The sequence below is a fragment of the Pelophylax lessonae genome, assembly GCF_965119305.1.
Source record: "Pelophylax lessonae genome assembly, chromosome: 7".
Classification (NCBI taxonomy): domain Eukaryota; kingdom Metazoa; phylum Chordata; class Amphibia; order Anura; family Ranidae; genus Pelophylax; species Pelophylax lessonae.
In genome coordinates this window covers 110980275-110998769 of record NC_138774.1, presented here as the reverse complement: position 1 = coordinate 110998769, position 18495 = coordinate 110980275, and the positions used below count along the sequence as shown (strand labels likewise).

Genomic DNA, 18495 nt, shown 5'->3' with positions numbered 1-18495 from the left:
CAGGTCAACGTGTCGGAAAGAGAAACCACCGACCAATGGCATAAATTTTGCCTTTGCGTGATTGACTCTCCTCCTGGTTTGCTCCAAAGGCTAAAATTCCGCCGAAGAAAGCCATTTCAAACGAGGGAAGATCTCAGAGAACACCAAAATACAATTTGGAAAAAGCTATTTGAAATTATATAAAACTTTTTTAATCTTAAACAATAAGTCTAGCGACTTCAGAACTCCCACATCATTACCTCCCAAATGTCATATCAATATGGACGGTGAAGGCCAAAACTCATTCAATCTGTAAATTAAATCAGACAAATTAACCCAACTCGGACCTCTAACCACTTCCCAAAAAATATGAAATTGGTCATCCTTAAAAGATAAATTTTCAGTATAACACTGATGTGCTGCTCTCTTTTGTGCCCAATGAATGAAGGAGTGTCCAACAATCCATACAGAAACTTTGGCACCTATGGGATTAAACAGATAAATTAGGTCTGATATACAAATTAAAAAACTTTTAGATTCCCATCTGCCCAACCTTTTAATTATAGACTCATCAAGCCCTAACCTCGCTGCTTCCATGGCAGCACCTATCCTAAATGAATGTGAAGTAATTCTAAACTTCTCAAGACCTAAATATTTTAAACATTTTTTCAGAACAGCTGAAAACTGATATTTAGTGACTACTGAACCGTCTAAATGTACAGTATAAAAAATCTGTCTGAAATTGGAGGCATGACATCCAGATACCTGCCAAGAACCGCACAAGGACATGGATCTCCGCATGCTGCCAGATCCAGCCAATGGCCTTTTCTAAACTGATCAGTTTTTGACTGACTAATAAATACATTAACCCTATCCCTACCTACAATAACTTCCTTGGCCTTAAGACCTGATTGGCCCTCCCTGTTTTCCGCAACCAATTCGGAAACGCGAAGCGCAGCAAAAAAACAAAGCACAAAAGCTGCTGAAAAAAAGTTTTGCTTTGTAATCTGTAAAACAAACCACAGGGGAAGCCAAGCACAGCCTTTTTAGCAAATCAATAGATATGGGCCTACGCGTGTCAGGAGTAAAAATTCTTTTTTTATAACCCTTGAGGGCTTGTCTCACCGTGAAAAAATTACTACATCCTGAAAAGTTATTCAGTTTTAGAAAAAAAGAAACACCTGCTAGTATCTTACTAATGTGGCTATATGATAACTGAAGATTCATCAGTGTACATAAAAACGCCAAAATATCTCGCTCCAACGGGGGCCCAGTTGGTATACCCCTCTCAGTACAAAATGATAACCATCTTTTCCAAGCAGAACAATACTCCAACCAAGTGTGAGGTGCCACCGAGCACTTTATAGCATCAAAAACCGGATCTAGATCAAGGTCCACAGGTGATCCGGGCAATGAAATCCCACTGGATCGGCGTTCGGATGAAGTTCCCTGAAACTAGAGATCTGGAAACGAGATAGAGAGTCAGCTATGCAATTCGACACACCCGGAACATATTTGACCTTTATCCAGATGTTTAACTTGAAGCACAAGAAAACCAGATAGCGGAGAAGTTTTAACTTCCAACATAGATTTTGATGACATACAATTGATTGTGTACAAAACCCCTCTGTTATCTGAGTGCACCAAAATTCTCCTATCTCTGAAATTTGAACCCCAAAGCTCCAGGGCCACCACTATCGGGAATAATTCTAAAAGAACTATGTTTTTAGTAAATTTACTAAAAAACCCATGATGAAGGCCAAGACCCACAACACCAGTGAGTATCCCAGACAGCAGCGAAACCTAAAGAGCCTGCTGCGTCCGTGAATAACTGAAGGCCAGCCGCTAAAACCCAGTCACTTTGAAAAAATTAACGACCATTGTAGTCGTTTAAAAAACGTGACCAAACGCGCAGATCTTCTTTCAAATCTACTGTTAGACGGATGTGTGCCCAGGGGGATTTAAAACCAGACATGCTAATGACAGACGTCTGGAGAAAATTCTACCCACTGGCATGATACGAGAAGCGAAGGCTAACAGACCTAACAAAGACTGCAGCCCCTTCAAGAGAACCTTACGTCGACTCAAAAATTTGCTTATAAGAGTCTGCATCCTAATAATTTTCTCCCTCGGAAGCTGACACTCACCTACAACTGTATTAATGGAGATACCTAGGAATTAAATTGAGGTACTAGGCAAAACTGTTTTATCTTCCACCAGAGGAAATGCTTACAAATAAGGGAAAATAGCTTTAACAATAATAAACAGAGGTTGGAATCAGGAGGTCCCACAAAAAGAAAATCGTCTAGGTAATGTAGGATCCCCTGACAACCCGATTCATGAACCATAACCCATTGAAGAAAGGTGGCAAAGGATTCAAAATAAGCGCATGACAGGGAGCAGCCCATAGGCAGACAACGGTCGAAGAAGAAACAGCCTTCAAAATAGAAACCTAGAGAATTGAAAGACTCCGGAGCAATAGGCAATAGTCTAAATGCAGATTGGACATCTGCCTTTGCCATTAATGCACTAGGTCCATATTGCTTGATTATATCAACAGCTTCATCAAATGTAGTATATGAAACTAATGACATAATAGGGTCTATTTAAAGAATCCCCTTTAGGGAATGATAGGTGGTGTATTATCCGAAAGGAATTGGGCTCCTTTTTAGGGACCAAACCTAGAGGGTAAATGCAGAAATTATTAAAAGGAGGATCCGAAAATGGGCCTGCTACCCACCCAGCCTCAATTTCTTTGTAAATCTTCTCCCTGGCTACATGTACAAATTGATCTACAGACTTTAGATTTTTCTCCAATTTACAACCTACTCCTTTAAAACATGGAAGTTTGAACCCCGAAGAGAAGCGGTTAATTAATAATTTGGCCTTTTCCTTGTTTGGGTATACCTGAAGCCACGGGAGCATTTCTTCCAGCCTCACTGAAGTGCAGGCTTTTTGAAAAAATATCCCTAGATGCTTGATTTTGCTGACTTGCCCTCTTAAAACACTTCGCTGCTGGGTGATTACCTGTACAAAAAGAACATTCATGCTTAAACTTGCACGCGTTTGCCCACTTGCACTGGGTTTCATTATACGCATAACAAATTCCCTTCCTGTATGGAGATGCATTAGACGAGGCACTTGCCTGTTTTGTTGGCGCAAACTTTTGGGGAACAATTAAATTTAGCCACACGCCTACGTCTTTCATTCCCCATTTCAGGCTAGGATAGACGGATAATTTTTGCCGGAATGATTCATCATAATAGAACCATCCTAAACCGCCAAAATTTTTGTACGCTTCAAGAATATGTTCAAGATTCTGGAATAATCCACTGCATCTATCTGGAAATTTTTCTCCTAAAACTGCTGAATAAATACAAAAGGCTTGAAGCCAATTATTGAAAGATATGTGAACTGGACGTCTCCTATTCTCCTCCTGCGAATCATCCGACTTTTTTTCACTTTTAAAAGCAAATTCCTTTGCTGAGGGCAACAACGAAAGCAAGTCGATAAATTCACCCTTCCAAATTTTTTCTTTGGTCACTGCTGTAAGATGATAGCCCAATGGTGATATGTCGCTAGCATCACTTCCTTCAAACACGTCTCCGGAACCGTATGTGGCAATTGACTGACCCTAGGGCTACCGTCTGACCAAGGTGTAGGTGATAAATTACTTACCACATTAGATGCTTGGTTGGTAGCGCTAACTGGGGACCATACAGTAACAGGACTTTGTATATTTAAACTAGGAGCACTAACAGTAGAAGCGGGTGAAACATTTAAAAAACGTGCAAATTTTGATAAAGATTCCAAAATAACATTGAACGTATTTAATTGCGCCAACTCCCCATCTCCTGTCAGCAGCGTAGCTGACTGGCTAACAGAAGGCACTGCCTGCTGTACTTCTGCATTCACTTGTGGACTTAAAACCTGGCTCAAAAAAGCATCTTCAGATGGTCCCTGACTGTATCTAATTTCACTGGGTTGCCTGGCAACCCTCTCCTCACTTGCTCTATCTATTCTGCTCCTGTGAGGCCGGGTGTTATCCCGCCTTCCACCACTAGGTGGTGGGGATGGCGAGGTATCCTCCTCCTCTTTGGGCCTCTTCGGCTTCTCCTCGGCCCCTCCGCAGCTTCCAACTGTTCTCCCTCAGCTGTTCGTTCTGACACTTGACTCGCAGATGTCTGACGCTCCGGAGGACGGCTCCGCTTTCCTTGTCTCGCCGCTGCTCTCCCTGCTGCTGGTGCCTGAGGGGAGGGAGGTAAACTCTCCCTGACAACCGTCTCCTCTGCCCGCACCGCCGGACCAGGTAATGCCATACTGCTCCCAGCTTCACTCACTTGAGCCGGTCTTCCTTCATTCTGCCTCAGACAACTCCGAAGCCATTCCTCTCCACCTTCCAAAGCCGCCCTCTCTAGAACTTGAAGGACCAGCGACTTCATTATTAAGGAAAATGCCGGCGAGCTCAGTAATGTAGCTACTGAGGAGGGGGAGATTGTCCGGCAGTCACTAAACAACTGAGGGACTTACCTCAGAGACCCCCTATATATAGCCTTGGGCCAGAGAGTTCTAGAGGGGGCGCGTGCCACTGTAAAGCCCGCCAGAACCGTGAGGGGCTACATCTATTTCTTAGCCGTGTCCCTGAATTAATAACATTTTTTTTTGTTTTTTTAAAACAACATTTTTTTTTTATTTTTTTTACATCCCCTGTCCCATGTGCGAGGGCACATATACTTGTGCCCTCTTACCATTCTTTTCTGCATCAAATATCATAGCTTCCAGTGGTCTCCTATTTGAGGGGATCGTCCCCTTTTTGTAACAAAATCCCTTTGCCCATAATTCCTACTCATTTATTCCTCTTTTTGCTCCAATGTATGGATCTGTTTTTTTTTTTAAGGACTTTTTTACCAACCAAAAGTGGCATACTAAAGTAGACCCTTAATCCAATCTATAAATTAATAAAAAAAATGTTTAAAGCCAGTGTAATGAAGGTAATGCTGAAAATACGTGTTTATGGGTTTATTCATTCATTTCTGTGCCTGTATTTCCAATTGTCCACACTTAGGGTGTGTCTTTTGCCTATGTACCTTGTGCCAAAAGCTGTTTCTCATAAATCACCTCAACCATTGAGAGGTATGAAATATTTAATGGCAGGTAAAATTTTTCGGCCACAGAAAGTTTCAATTTAATTATTTTTTTCTTTGTAGTCTTCAAAAACTATCTTCTCCTTACTCATTCTTTTTTTTCCTAAAAACCAACTTCAGCCAAAATGTTTTCTTTGGTGCTGTACAGAGTAGGGAGGGATTGAAATCTCTGTCAGGAAGAAACCAAAATCTCTCCAACAAGGGCAAGGTAGTAAAAAAATATTTGTATATTTTTAGAAAGTCTAGTAGAAAAGGGCTTGGAGCTCTTCCAGGTTATTCATTACTGTTTGTACTGCCATTATGAAGAGCTAATTTCCTGTTTGGTCACTTAGACAGAAAGTGAGGGGACATTTCTGTAATAGTGACACAGGTAATAAAACCTGCTTCCTACTCTAACCAAAGCCAGAAAATCTCTTTTGGCTGGAATCGGTCTTTAAATTGCTTTATAAACATACCTGAAAGTGTCCACACTGTGTGATCTGGCCCTTTTTTAAATATAACACCTTCCCACCAGGCCAATAGCAGGTTGACAGCCTGGCGGGCCTTTCATCCTTCTGACGTCCTCCCAGAAAGTGCTGAAAGTGGACACAGCCGATGCCTGATAACTATACCGGCCCGCTGCCAGTATCATGTGATCGCTGTGACAAATCACAGCATATTACATGAAATTGTAAACAATGGGTGGCTTTCTTTCATGCCATCCATTGTAAACAATTGTGTTGCTAGCTGTGATTGGTCACACTGATCAAATATACACACAGGGACAATCAAAGCCCATGTGTACCATGTGATTAGTATTGGCCCATCACAGCTAACCACAACCAAAGACATTGAATGAATCAGTTTCATTCAGTGAAAATGGGTGCTTATACCAATGAAATTCACTGGTATAAGCAATCATAATGTGCTAAAAAAAAAAAAATAGTGATCACTTCCCCAGAGTAGTGCAGTATTACTATGGTAGCACTGTATTGCCCTGGTCACAGTGTGTTTAAAAAAAAAAAAAAAATATATATATATATATATATATATATATATATATATATATATATATATATATATAAAAGAAAAAATGTAATAAAGAAAAAGAAAGAAAAAACATTGATAAAATGTATTAATTTATTTTTTTTACATGCTGTCTATCTGGTAAGCAGATTTGTATTATCCACGTGGTGATTGATGAATCTTCTTTCCATCCCATTCACTGGTGCTGGAAGATCCTTTTTGCTCACCTTTCCTTCCTTTTATGGACTTTTTTATGGACTATGATTAGTACTCATGTTTTTTGGTGCTGCCTTCCTTTTATTTTATGATTTTATACCTTCCTTTTATTTTATGATTTTATATGTGTATAGAACTGCTTGACTGTGCAGTTGTCATTCAAAGTGTAACCGCTCTGAAAGCTGAAAATTGGCCTGGACAGGAAGGGGGTAAAAGTACCCAGTACTGAAGTGGTTAAACACATATATATTTAGGAAAACTAGAAAAATCAGTGCTGTTGTCTATGGAACCATTTAGAATATAGGTTTCAATATTTCAGCTTCCCCTTCACTTCAGTATTCTTCAGACTTCACAAACCAGCCCCCCAAACAAGCAATCCCTGCAAAAATATCCTATGCCCCCTATGCCTATACCTGTTTGCAGATTCTTTAATATTTGTGGAATACTAATGCTATAATAATAAACTGTGCACAGAGTTAGATTTAGGTTGACTTCTGCCCTGATAAATACATAATGAAATATTTTTCTCATTTTAGAGTCATCTCCAATACCTGAGAAACCTAACACCAAGTGGGTCTACTGTATTGGTGCTTTAGCTGCAGTTCTGTTGGGTTTCTTTGTGATTTCAGTGCTTTATGTAGTCAGGAAGCAAAGGTAAGTGTCCACAAATAAAATATTTATCAGATGTAAAAATTTAATATTGTTCCTGTTGGACTTAATGGTGTTACTCTGGTTTAACCACTTAAGCCCCGGAGGATTTGGCTGCTAAACGACCAGGGGGTATTTTGCGATTCGGCACTGCGTGACTTTAACGGACAATTGCGCGGTCATGCGACGCTGTACCTAAACGAATTTGGCGTCCTTTTTTTCCCACAAACAGAGCTTTCTTTTGGCGGTATTTGATCACCTGTGCGATTTTTTGATCACGCGCTATAAACAAAAAAAGAGCGTCAATTTTGCAAAAATAGCAATATTTTTCCCTTTTTTTATATGAAATTCCCCCCAAAAGAAATGTAAAAATCAAATTTTTTTAACATTTTCGGCCAATTTGTTTTATGCTACCTATGTTTGGTAAAAAAAAAAATCGCAAAAAGCGTATTTTGATTGGTTTGCGCAAAAGTTATTGCGTTTACTGACTAAGGGAAAGATTTTTGTCATTTTTGTTGTTTTTTTTTTTAACGCGTAATGGCGGCGATCTGCGATTTTTTTGCGGTACTGCGACATTGCGGCGGACAGATCGGACCCTTGACTGACATTTTTGACACTTTTGGGGTTACCAGTGACATTTCTACAGTAATCAGTGCTATATATATGCACTGTTACTGTAAAAATACACTGGTAGTGAAGGGGTTAACTTTATTTGAGAGGGAGGGGCTGTGTGTGTCCCTAGGGGCGTGATTCTTACTGTGATTGGCTGTGGCTTCAGCTGTATGCAGAGTGATCAACGGATCTACATAGTAGATCCATATGATCAGCTCTCATACAGAGGGGAGAATGACAGGCAGCTTGTTTACACAAGCTGCCTGACTTTCTCCCTCTCCCCCGCCGATCGCAGAGTGGCCGGCGGACATCGGGTCCGCCGGTCACACGCGCGGGGGGGTCCGTGACCACGCAGGAGTGGGAGCGCGCCTCCGGCGGCGCGCGCTCGCTCCCTAGACCCTCACAAGCTAGTGACGTAGCCCTACGTCACTTTGCCTGTGAGGGGCTGACCGCCGACGTAGATCGGCGTGCGGCGGTCGGCAAGTGGTTAAAGTAGGTGTAAACCCCCTAACTGCATGACATTTATTTGCTGAAGTGTTGTGTATCAAACAACAATTTTTTCATCCCAGTGCTGCTGGTTTTCTGCAGCCTCTTTCAGCTATTTCTTGTCTGCATGCACTTGCCTAGCATTGGCTGCACATCTGTGCCCTGGACCAGCTTCCTGATAGAGACAACAATGGACCATGCCTGCTTAAGATGTCTTGGCATGGTTATTTGTTCTCTCCATCAATGATTCATGTGACAGGGTGACAACACAATTGGGATACAGTTGTCAACCTACTACAAGAATAGCCTGACCTCAAATCTCAAATAGCTGTGTTGCATTTAACATAAGGCAGTTGTTGACCATTGTGTAGGGAGGGAGATTAGGGGGGTAGCAGCAAAACTATTTATCATTTTTATGTCTGGCCATCTTTGAACTCTTTGGCCCCTTTCACACATATGGTCCATTCGCGTCAAAATGTATCAGTTTTTCATCCGTTTTTCATCCGTTTTTTGTCCGTTTTTCATCCGTTTTTGCACTGGTAGTGGATGTAAAAAAAACGGATGAAAAACGGACAAAAAACTTATGAAAAACGGATGAAAAACTGATACATTTTGACGCGAATGGACCATATGTGTGAAAGGGGCCAAAGAGTTCAAAGATGGCCAGACATAAAAATGATAAATAGTTTTGCTGCTACCCCCCTAATCTCCCTCCCTACATAATGGTCAACAACTGCCTTATGTTAAATGCAACACAGCTATTTGAGATTTGAGGTCAGGCTTTTCTTGTAGTAGGTTGACAACTGTATCCGGACCGTTTGTCAGTTTACATCCGTTTTTCGTGCAATCCGTTTTTTTAACTGAAGAAAAATAGGGCTTTCATCCGTTCAAATAAATGAATTATGGCAGAAGCCGATGAAAATGGATGTCAATGGATGATCATCCGTTGTCATCCGTTTTTCCATAGGAATGCATTGTTGTCCATTTTTCATCCGTCAACGGATGGATGAAAAACGGACAAACGGTCCGTATGTGTGAAAGGGGCCTTTGAAGTAAAAAAAAAAGAGGTAAATGAGAGGAGCTGCAATATTATCAGTTGCTTATACGACAGGGAGGTTTTGGCCCTACAGAGATCGTGCTCCTGTAAACTAATGGAAAAGTTCACCGTTTAAAAAAAATAATCAATGCACATTTTTTGCAGGTAAAAAATGTACATTTACACATTTTTTTTTAAGGAGCCTGCAGAGCATTGCATCTACGACCAGCAGATCGCTTGTGCAATCTTGGGTTCCTGAAGACTCTTAGCATAGCTGTCTGCTCATACCTCATACACGTAGGTAGTTACTTGAAAGTAGGAAGATCAATGGATTATGAGTGCTCACCAGTGCCCTTGTAGTTTCTTGAGAACAGCATGCTGTCAGCTACAATAGCTGATGGTACTTATAGAGATGAATTCACAGGGAACTGTGAATGAACAACACTGGAGTGTGGGATAAACCCCACCTGGCCATGCTATTTTCAAATTGTGACTGCGAGTGCAGGGAGAAGATTCCCTGCCCGCTATCACAGGGAGGGGGGTTTGGGGGGTAGAGACTGCAGATGCTGTAATATAATATAAATGAAAACCCACGTGATGTGCAGCTATCAAATGAATATCAATAAAACAAATATATATAGAAATAAATGTGCACGAATTGCTGCAGCCCTGAATTGTGTTCCCACAACGTGACAAAATAATAATGTTGTAAAATAGGGTTGCACAGCCTAAATCAAATAATATAAAGCAAAAAATGAGTAAACAACTAAAGTGCAAATATCAATTCTTCATATAGTCCAATAAAAAGTGCATGTGCTAATAGAGAACTTCAGTGAGATCATATATACGTTGAAATGATGTCCATGCTCAAAACGTGATCTATATCAACCACCCTCCATGTGAGTCATAATTAAGACAACAGTGAACCTCCACTGTGCACTGTCCCCGTGCTCTCAGAACTCTAACCTCCAGTTGGTGCAATTCCCAGGGTACTGTGGTAATGGTCCCTTTAAGACATCTGTGGTCTCTTTATGTCTCCAGTGTGTCTGCTCAGCCACATTTTAGAACAAAATAAATATGCCTCCCATAGTGTAGAATGTTAAACAACAATCTTTTATTAATTTAAGAAAGCCTCTTACATAAAATATAATATAAAAATGGTATATACTCAGCATTGCATGGTATCTTGCATTACTTTCGGTTTAAGGGCTGTCATGCACAGCTGCACCAGATTCTGAGTTCTCCAGTTTTAGCAAATCAACACCAATGTGTTCCCACACCAAAAATAAGAAATCTGTAAAAATAAAAAAAGTGTTGTGCTACTCAAATAATAAAAAAAATAATAATAATAACCAAACATGTGATAACATGTTCTGATATATGTTTGGTAGTATTTTATATTTGGTTGTTGTTTTTTATTGATTTGAGCAGTGCAACATTTATTTGAGATATCAGATGTTGGAACATGTTATACAGTGCCTTGCAAAAGTATTCGGCCCCCTTGAAATTTGCGACCTTTAGCCACATTTCAGGCTTCAAACATAAAGATATAAAACTGTTATTTTTTGTGAAGAATCAACAACAAGTGGGACACAATCATGAAGTGGAACGAAATTTATTGGATATTTCAAACTTTTTTAACAAATAAAAAACTGAAAAATTGGGCATGCAAAATTATTCAGCCCCTTTACTTTCAGTGCAGCAAACTCTCTTCAGAAGTTCAGTGAGGATCTCTGAATGATCCAATGTTGACCTAAATGACTAATGATGATAAATAGAATCCACCTGTGTGTAATCAAGTCTCCGTATAAATGCACCTGCACTGTGATAGTCTCAGAGGTCCGTTTAAAGCGCAGAGATCATCATGAAGAACAAGGAAAACACCAAGCAGGTCCGAGATACTGTTGTAGAGAAGTTTAAAGCCGGATTTGGATACAAAAAGATTTCCCAAACTTTAAACATCCCAAGGAGCACTGTGCAAGCGATAATATTGAAATGGAAGGAGTATCAGACCACTGCAAATCTACGAAGACCTGGCCGTCCCTCTAAACTTTCAGCTCATACAAGGAGAAGACTGATCAGAGATGCAGCCAAGAGGCCCATGATCACTCTGGATGAACTGCAGAGATCTACAGCTGAGGTGGGAGACTCTGTCCTTAGGACAACAATCAGCCGTATACTGCACAAATCTGGCCTTTATGGAAGAGTGGCAAGAAGAAAGCCATTTCTTAAAGATATCCATAAAAAGTGTAATTTAAAGTTTGCCACAAGCCACCTGGGAGACACACCAAACATGTGGAAGAAGGTGCTCTGGTCAGATGAAACCAAAATCCAACTTTTTGGCAACAATGCAAGATGTTATGTTTGGCGTAAAAGCAACACAGCTCCTCACCCTGAACACACCATCCCCACTGTCAAACATGGTGGTGGCAGCATCATGGTTTGGGCCTGCTTTTCTTCAGCAGGGACAGGGAAGATGGTTAAAATTGATGGGAAGATGGATGGAGCCAAATACAGGACCATTCTGGAAGAAAACCTGATGGAGTCTGCAAAAGACCTGAGACTGGGACGGAGATTTGTCTTCCAACAAGACAATGATCCAAAACATAAAGCAAAATCTACAATGGAATGGTTCACATATAAAACATATCCAGGTGTTAGAATGGCCAAGTCAAAGTCCAGACCTGAATCCAATCGAGAATATGTGGAAAGAACTGAAAACTGCTGTTCACAAACGCTCTCCATCCAACCTCACGGAGCTCGAGCTGTTTTGCAAGGAGGAATGGGCAAAAATTTCAGTCTCTCAATGTGCAAAACTGAAAGAGACATACCCCAAGCGACTTACAGCTGTAATCGCAGCAAAAGGTGGCGCTACAAAGTATTAATGTAAGGGGGCTGAATAATTTTGCACGCCCAATTTCTCAGTTTTTTATTTGTTAAAAAAGTTTGAAATATCCAATAAATTTCATTCCACTTCATGATTGTGTCCCACTTGTTGTTGACTCTTCACAAAAAATTACAGTTTTATATCTTTATATTTGAAGCCTGAAATGTGGTAAAAGGTTGCAGAGTTCAAGGGGGGGCGAATACTTTCGCAAGGCACTGTATGTTCTGCTGTGGAAATGTAACAAACGACCAGGCAATACATTTCCAAAAAAGAAGGGAGATTTATTAACAACAGCTGCAGCTGGGAACAAATTCATTATTTGTTCAAAAAAAGAAAGGCATGCAAGCCTTCTTATAACAATTTTGGAACATAGAACATGTGGTACAATATGATTGGTTGTCAAAACACACGTCAATGTAATTACCATAAATGAAAAAATAATGAACATCTCCAGTTAAGACACATGTCTGGAATTGTCTGAACTTTATTCTAGTAAAACTTTCACCCAGTAAACTTGTGACTGTCGTATAAAAAAACACCAGCATGAAGCAGAGAGGTCCTAGAGTTCAACTTTTAGATGTAGCTTTCTATGTTAGGAAATATTATAGTGTACAATACTAAAAACTAATAACTATTGCTTTAATATTGAATTAATAATAACATTGATGATAATACAACTACTACTATAGTAATAATAACAATAATAAATGATGATAATATTAATAATTATAGTATTAACATTTTCAAAACAATATTAATAATATTAAATACATGGGTTAATATGAAATTCTACAACAGTTCCACCCTAAAATAGGGCAGTACATATAACATGTTCCAAAGGTGTACTTGTCCTTTAGGTTCCCAGTAATAAACATGCAATATTTTTAATAATGTGAATGGTAAAGTCTGTAGTGTGAACACTGTTCACTGTGTATGTTAGACATGTAATATTAGTAATATCTGTCAGAGTTTATTAATATTTAGGCAGTACATGTCTATGAATGGCCACTACAATGGGACACGTAATTAAATAAAACAAAAGCATGTAGCTGTATATCAGGAGATAGATCTTACTATAGCTTGAATATTATTGTATGTGATGGCATTTATACACAGCAGTCCATTTGATGGATGAAATGTTTTATTGCTTTTTAACTGTATATGCTTAAAAATATAACATATGAATAAACCATTGGGGTTAATTTTCTAAAACTGGACTGTGCAAAATCTAGTGCAGCTCTACATGGAAACCAATCAGCTGTCAGTTTTTTTGTCAAAGCTTAATAGAACAAGCTGAAGTTAAAAGCTAATTGGCTTTGGTATGAGCCAGATTCCGCACTCTATCATTTTAGTAAATCAACCTCCATGTGTATTCAGGTCACAAATTATATATTTTTTGGTAGTATTTTTATATTCGGTTATTGTTTTATTATTAGTTTGAGCAGCGCAACACTTTTTTGAGATTTCCTATTTTTAGTGTGGGAACACATTAGGGTTGATTTACTAAAACTGGAGAACTCAGAATCTGCTGCAGTTTACATGGTAGCCAACCAGCTTCTAACTGCGACTTGTCCAATTAAGCTTTGATAATTGATAAAAAAAAAAAAAAACTGAAGCTAATTGGTTTATATAGAAAAAACAGGGACAACCAAAACCAAAGAGGGGGAAGGCCCTAAAGCACCATATAAGAGTAAACGGGGTATAAATGAAATAGTTCCCTAACAAAAAATACTGACACAGAAATATATCAAAATGACAATAATCTATTAGAAATACAATGTAATCCAATGTGAAAGAAAAAAAGGAACCAAACCTTCCCCTTGATCACAGTAAAAAACAGACTATATAGTCATTAACTTTCTCCCATCCGCGCTACAGCCTATATACGGCTGCAGCGCAGACTTGAATTTTCGGGAGGCCGTTTTTAACGTGCGCATCGGGAAGAATCTGTGATCACAGATCGTGGTGAATGGCCAATCACAGCGGCCATTCACCACGTGATCAAGCCGTCCAATGAGAGATGATCTCATATGTAAACATATGAGATCATCTCTCATCGCCGGCGCTCCTTCCTCACATAGACACTGCAGTGTGAGGAAGGAGGGGGAGCCGACAGCCGCTGGGGACACACAGGAATGTAATCAGGGCACTGATCACCAGTGCCCTGATTACTAAAGTTAAAAAAACCACACACATTGCCCCCCCATCAGTGCCCCCATCAATGCCCATAGTGCTGCCAGTCAGTGCCTGCTCATCTAGGCACTGATGAGCACTGACTGGCAGCACTATGGGCACTGAGTGTGGGCACTGATGGTGCTGCCCATCAGTGCTCATCAGTGCTGCCCATCAGTGCTCATCAGTGCCACCCGTCAGTGTCCATCAGTGCCATCCGCCAGTGCCCATCAGTGCCGCCTATCAGTGCCCATCAGTGCCGCCCGTCAGTGCCGCCTCTCAGTGCCCAGCAGTGCCACCTCTCAGTGCCCAGCAGTGCCGCCTATCAGTGCTGCCTATCAGTGCCGCCTATCAGTGCCGCCTATCAATGCCGCCTATCAGTGCTCATCAGTGCGGCATATTAGTACCTCCTCATCAGTGCCCATAAGTGCCACCTCATCAGTGCCCATAAGTGCCACCTCATCAGTGCCCATAAGTGCCACCTCATCAGTGCCCATCAGTGCAGCCTATCAGTGCCCATCAGTGCAGCCTCATCAGCGCACATCAGTGAGGGAGAAAAATTTATTTTCAAAATTTACTCGCAGAAAATAAGAAGAACTTTTTTTCAAAATTTTCTGTCTTTTTTCTTTTTTTTTGTAAAAAATAAAAAACCCAGAGGTGATTAAATACCACCAAAAGAAAGCTCTGTTTGTGTGAAAAAAATGATAAAAATTTCATATGGGTACAGTGTAGCATGACCGCGCAATTGTCATTCAAAGTGTGCGAGCGCTGAAAGCTGAAAATTGGCCTGGATGGGAAGGGTGTTTAAGTGCACAGTAAGCAAGTGGTTAAAAACAAGAACACATGCACCCCACACACATACTGCTGCGAACCACCAAAAGAGCATATATAGAATAATTGATAACTAAGATAATCAAATCAAAATCATGGGTCAAACCAGGGCTATCACACAAAGCCAATCAGTGTCAGGACCCTTACACATGCAAGGATGGACATCGGCTGAAACCAGTGAAGGATCCAGGCACTGAGCTAAAGATGATGAATAGCCGCTGGATAGATACACACACACAGGCAGACCAAAATTGCGCGTCCCAACCAATTCGGCAAGGGACCAGTACTGTCTGGGTGTGGTAAGCCAGCCAACAAGATGGAGCCTGTCTAACACTGAAGGTAAAGCATTACCTCATAAAGCAGGAAATGCACAGCAAAGTCATATCTCAAAGAGAAAGGGCTTAAAAAGCGGGGGCTCTAACAATTCCAGTAATAGACAGAAAGGAGCCTAGCATAATCACATAAAAAATTCCAATATCCATAAAATAAATAAATGAATTGGGTAAGTGTGAACTAGGCAATAAACAGTGTATTCATATAACCAGTTCCTCCTGAGAGGCACAACGAGGAACCAATACTCTAAATAGAATGAAGAGAACGATGTCCCACATGGAGAGATTAAATCCCTCCACAAGTGATAAAGCCAATGAGCTATGGAGCTGAAAAGGACACACCAGAGTCAATTAATGATGAAGACTGATACCGTCCAGCGGGGTACCTTTGGAAAATTGCATGCCAGAGAGTGCTTCTCAGTAATTTGCTTCCATCGAACAGCTCGAACACTTTAGAGTGATCCAGTATATACTTCGGAGGCCAGTAAATGTGTAGCAATCATGTAGCACCTGATGCAGCAGAAGTCATAGATCAGCACGTAAATAGGTGCAATACAGTGAGTAACAGAAAACCTCCGCAGATCAGTGCATCCACTCAATGCGGGTCTCCAAAATTGGAAAGCAAATATTTCAAAGTCACGACCACACATTTAGAGCTATACTGCTTCTGAATATTAGCAGAAACTGGAAAGCTGTAACTCACAGGATACAATGATGCAAAGTTATCACTAATAGCACTGAAGATGGAACCATTCAGTTCGGGTCTCCAGGGCTGGAATAAAGGATATATTCACCATTGCAGGGACATGTACAGAGTCTGACACTGGGATTGGCCCTGGATCAAATGGCCGAGTGAACACTCCAGGAATAGAGGTGGTGGGGGTCGATGCAGAGCCCGTAGGGCATGCACACAAAAAGAGAAGCACTAAAAATGAAGGTACCTCACAGGAATCATAGTGGATGGATCAGCAAATGTATGGTAGATCAGTACCGAAAAAATGCAGAGTCCATGGCATCTCCAAATAGCTCAAACATTAAAGGCTGACATTCAATCTCGACCTCTCATGCTCCAGGCTGACGAGAGCTCAGGTGAGACACAGCAGACAGGTGGTGTGACGTCCAATTGGTTTATATGCAGAGCTGCACAACAGATTTTGCACTCTCCAGTTTTAGTAAATCAACCTCCATGTATATTCAGCTCACTAACTGGTGGGGTAGTATATGATACATAAACATGGTAGGCTAAAAATGAATAAGAAAAATGCTTATATTATGGCAATTATCATTAGCATTAATTTATACATGGCAGGTCTTAGCAATTACATTTTTTAACTTTTGTATAACTGTTCATAACTTTTTTAAAGTGAGTATTAATTTAGCAATTGTTATCCAGTCTCTTTTCTCTATTCGTATTGTAAAAAGAATGACCATTTTACACTTCAGTATGGCATCTAGTTCATTAGCAAGGTAGATATATGTTACTGCCTATTTTTAATACAGACCAAAAGCATTTTATAGTATCATGCTGCCTTTAAAAGCAACATTTTTTGTATATACAAGACAATGGAGAAAACCCATTCAAAAATGTTGGGAAAGAGTACTATGTATAGAGCATGTAAAATAAATAACTAATTGTGATTATTTGTTATGGTTAAATACTCTATTCTCCCAATTGTATGCTAAACTATTAAGATCCTAAAATAAAGCTCCTATTTGTTTTTACAGGCACTGGTCAGAGAAGTTACAGCACAAAGCTAAAGAAATAGTTTACTGACCATTCTGATGCTACGTACAAAATTATGAGTCATGCATCATACAATACAATAAAGGTCATCAGACAGCAGCAAGATGTACGGAAACACATAGCTTCCATGTTACACTGGACTTACCATGATCTAGCACTTTACAATGAAGAGCATTTAAAAAGCTAATTACAAGTTCCTAAGCTAGCTGCCATTTACAAAGTGGCCACCTTTCAAACTGTTTAAATCTTTTTTGTTCCCAAATAAAGCCTTCTACTTGTGCCCCTTAAAGGAGAATTCTAATTTAGGCCTGGTTGAGACCCTTCCTTGTAATAATTTAGGCCTGGTTGAGACCCTTCCTTGTAATAATTTAGGCCTGGTTGAGACCCTTCCCTGTAATAACACAGATATGTCCCACCTCCAGCAATCCACAATTTGTAGCAATAAATACAGAAGCATTATCTTATCTTTTTTTTTTTTTTTTTTTAATTTTGACTGTTAATATTTAATAGTTATTCCTGTGTATTGTATATGCCTGTTTTTTAAATGTATGTCCAAATAAACTTTCTGTAAATGGATGATTTATATTTTTAAATAAAGCAATTTAAACTATAATGTTGTAACCCATACAAAACACCCCTGATGTCTAGAGTCTACTTTAAAATTGTTAGCCAGAACTGAGCTTTTACTTCTGTGTAGAAACAGTTTCTTTGGAGGCACAAACTCCAACATTGCTTTTTAAAGTGGTTGAAAACCTCAGTCGTGAAATTTAAACTAAGCACATATATCTGCAGTGTTTACTTATCTCTTTCCAAAACTCTAAGGGTCGTTTCTCTCTGGTGCTTTCTTACTCTGTTATAATTTATTGATGGTGTCCCTTTCCTACAATCAGCTCTCATTCACTGTATAAGACCTGTAACTGCTGTTCTCCACCCCTCCTCTTAAATCCTCACAGATGCATAATGTTTTATCACAAATCTGCACTTTTGAAAGGTTGTAGACAAGAGTAGAGATATGCAAATAAACAAGTAAAACTTATGTAGGAGGATTTGTTTAATCTCTGTGTATCATCTGAGGCTGTTCACTTCACTGGGTATATGTAAGGGTTTACAGTGCCTGCGCACACCAGAAGCAGTTATGGCTGGATGCTGAGCAAGATAGATCCTTCATGATAATGCAGAAGCTTGCCTATCTCTTCCTGTCTCCTATACACTTAAAGTCATAATCAAACAAGAGTGTGTAAAGGATGGGAGGTAACTGTAAGTTTTGATACTCCCTGGAAATGTTGGAGCTTTGGCAATCATATCAGCATGGGGTTTGGCCTTGTAAAGTGGAAATTCACCTTTCAAATAGAACATGCTCTAATTTTTTAGTAAAATAACCCAACCAGTAACCCCACTAGTCT

General features: G+C 39.9%; 1 protein-coding gene across 1 annotated transcript in view; it reads left to right on the top strand.

Annotated features, from left to right (window-relative positions):
* The window catches only part of IL13RA2 (interleukin 13 receptor subunit alpha 2), a gene marked incomplete at its 5' end in the record, with an annotated part of 91719 nt that extends 74553 nt beyond the window's left edge, over window positions 1-17166 (top strand). Inside the window, 2 exons of the mRNA XM_082264153.1 lie at window positions 6881-6998; window positions 17074-17166. Coding sequence (XP_082120279.1) covers window positions 6881-6998; window positions 17074-17122 — 167 coding nt within the window. The 3' untranslated portion in view covers window positions 17123-17166. The remainder of the gene's footprint in view (window positions 1-6880; window positions 6999-17073) is intronic.
* Between the last annotated feature and the right edge of the window lie 1329 nt (window positions 17167-18495).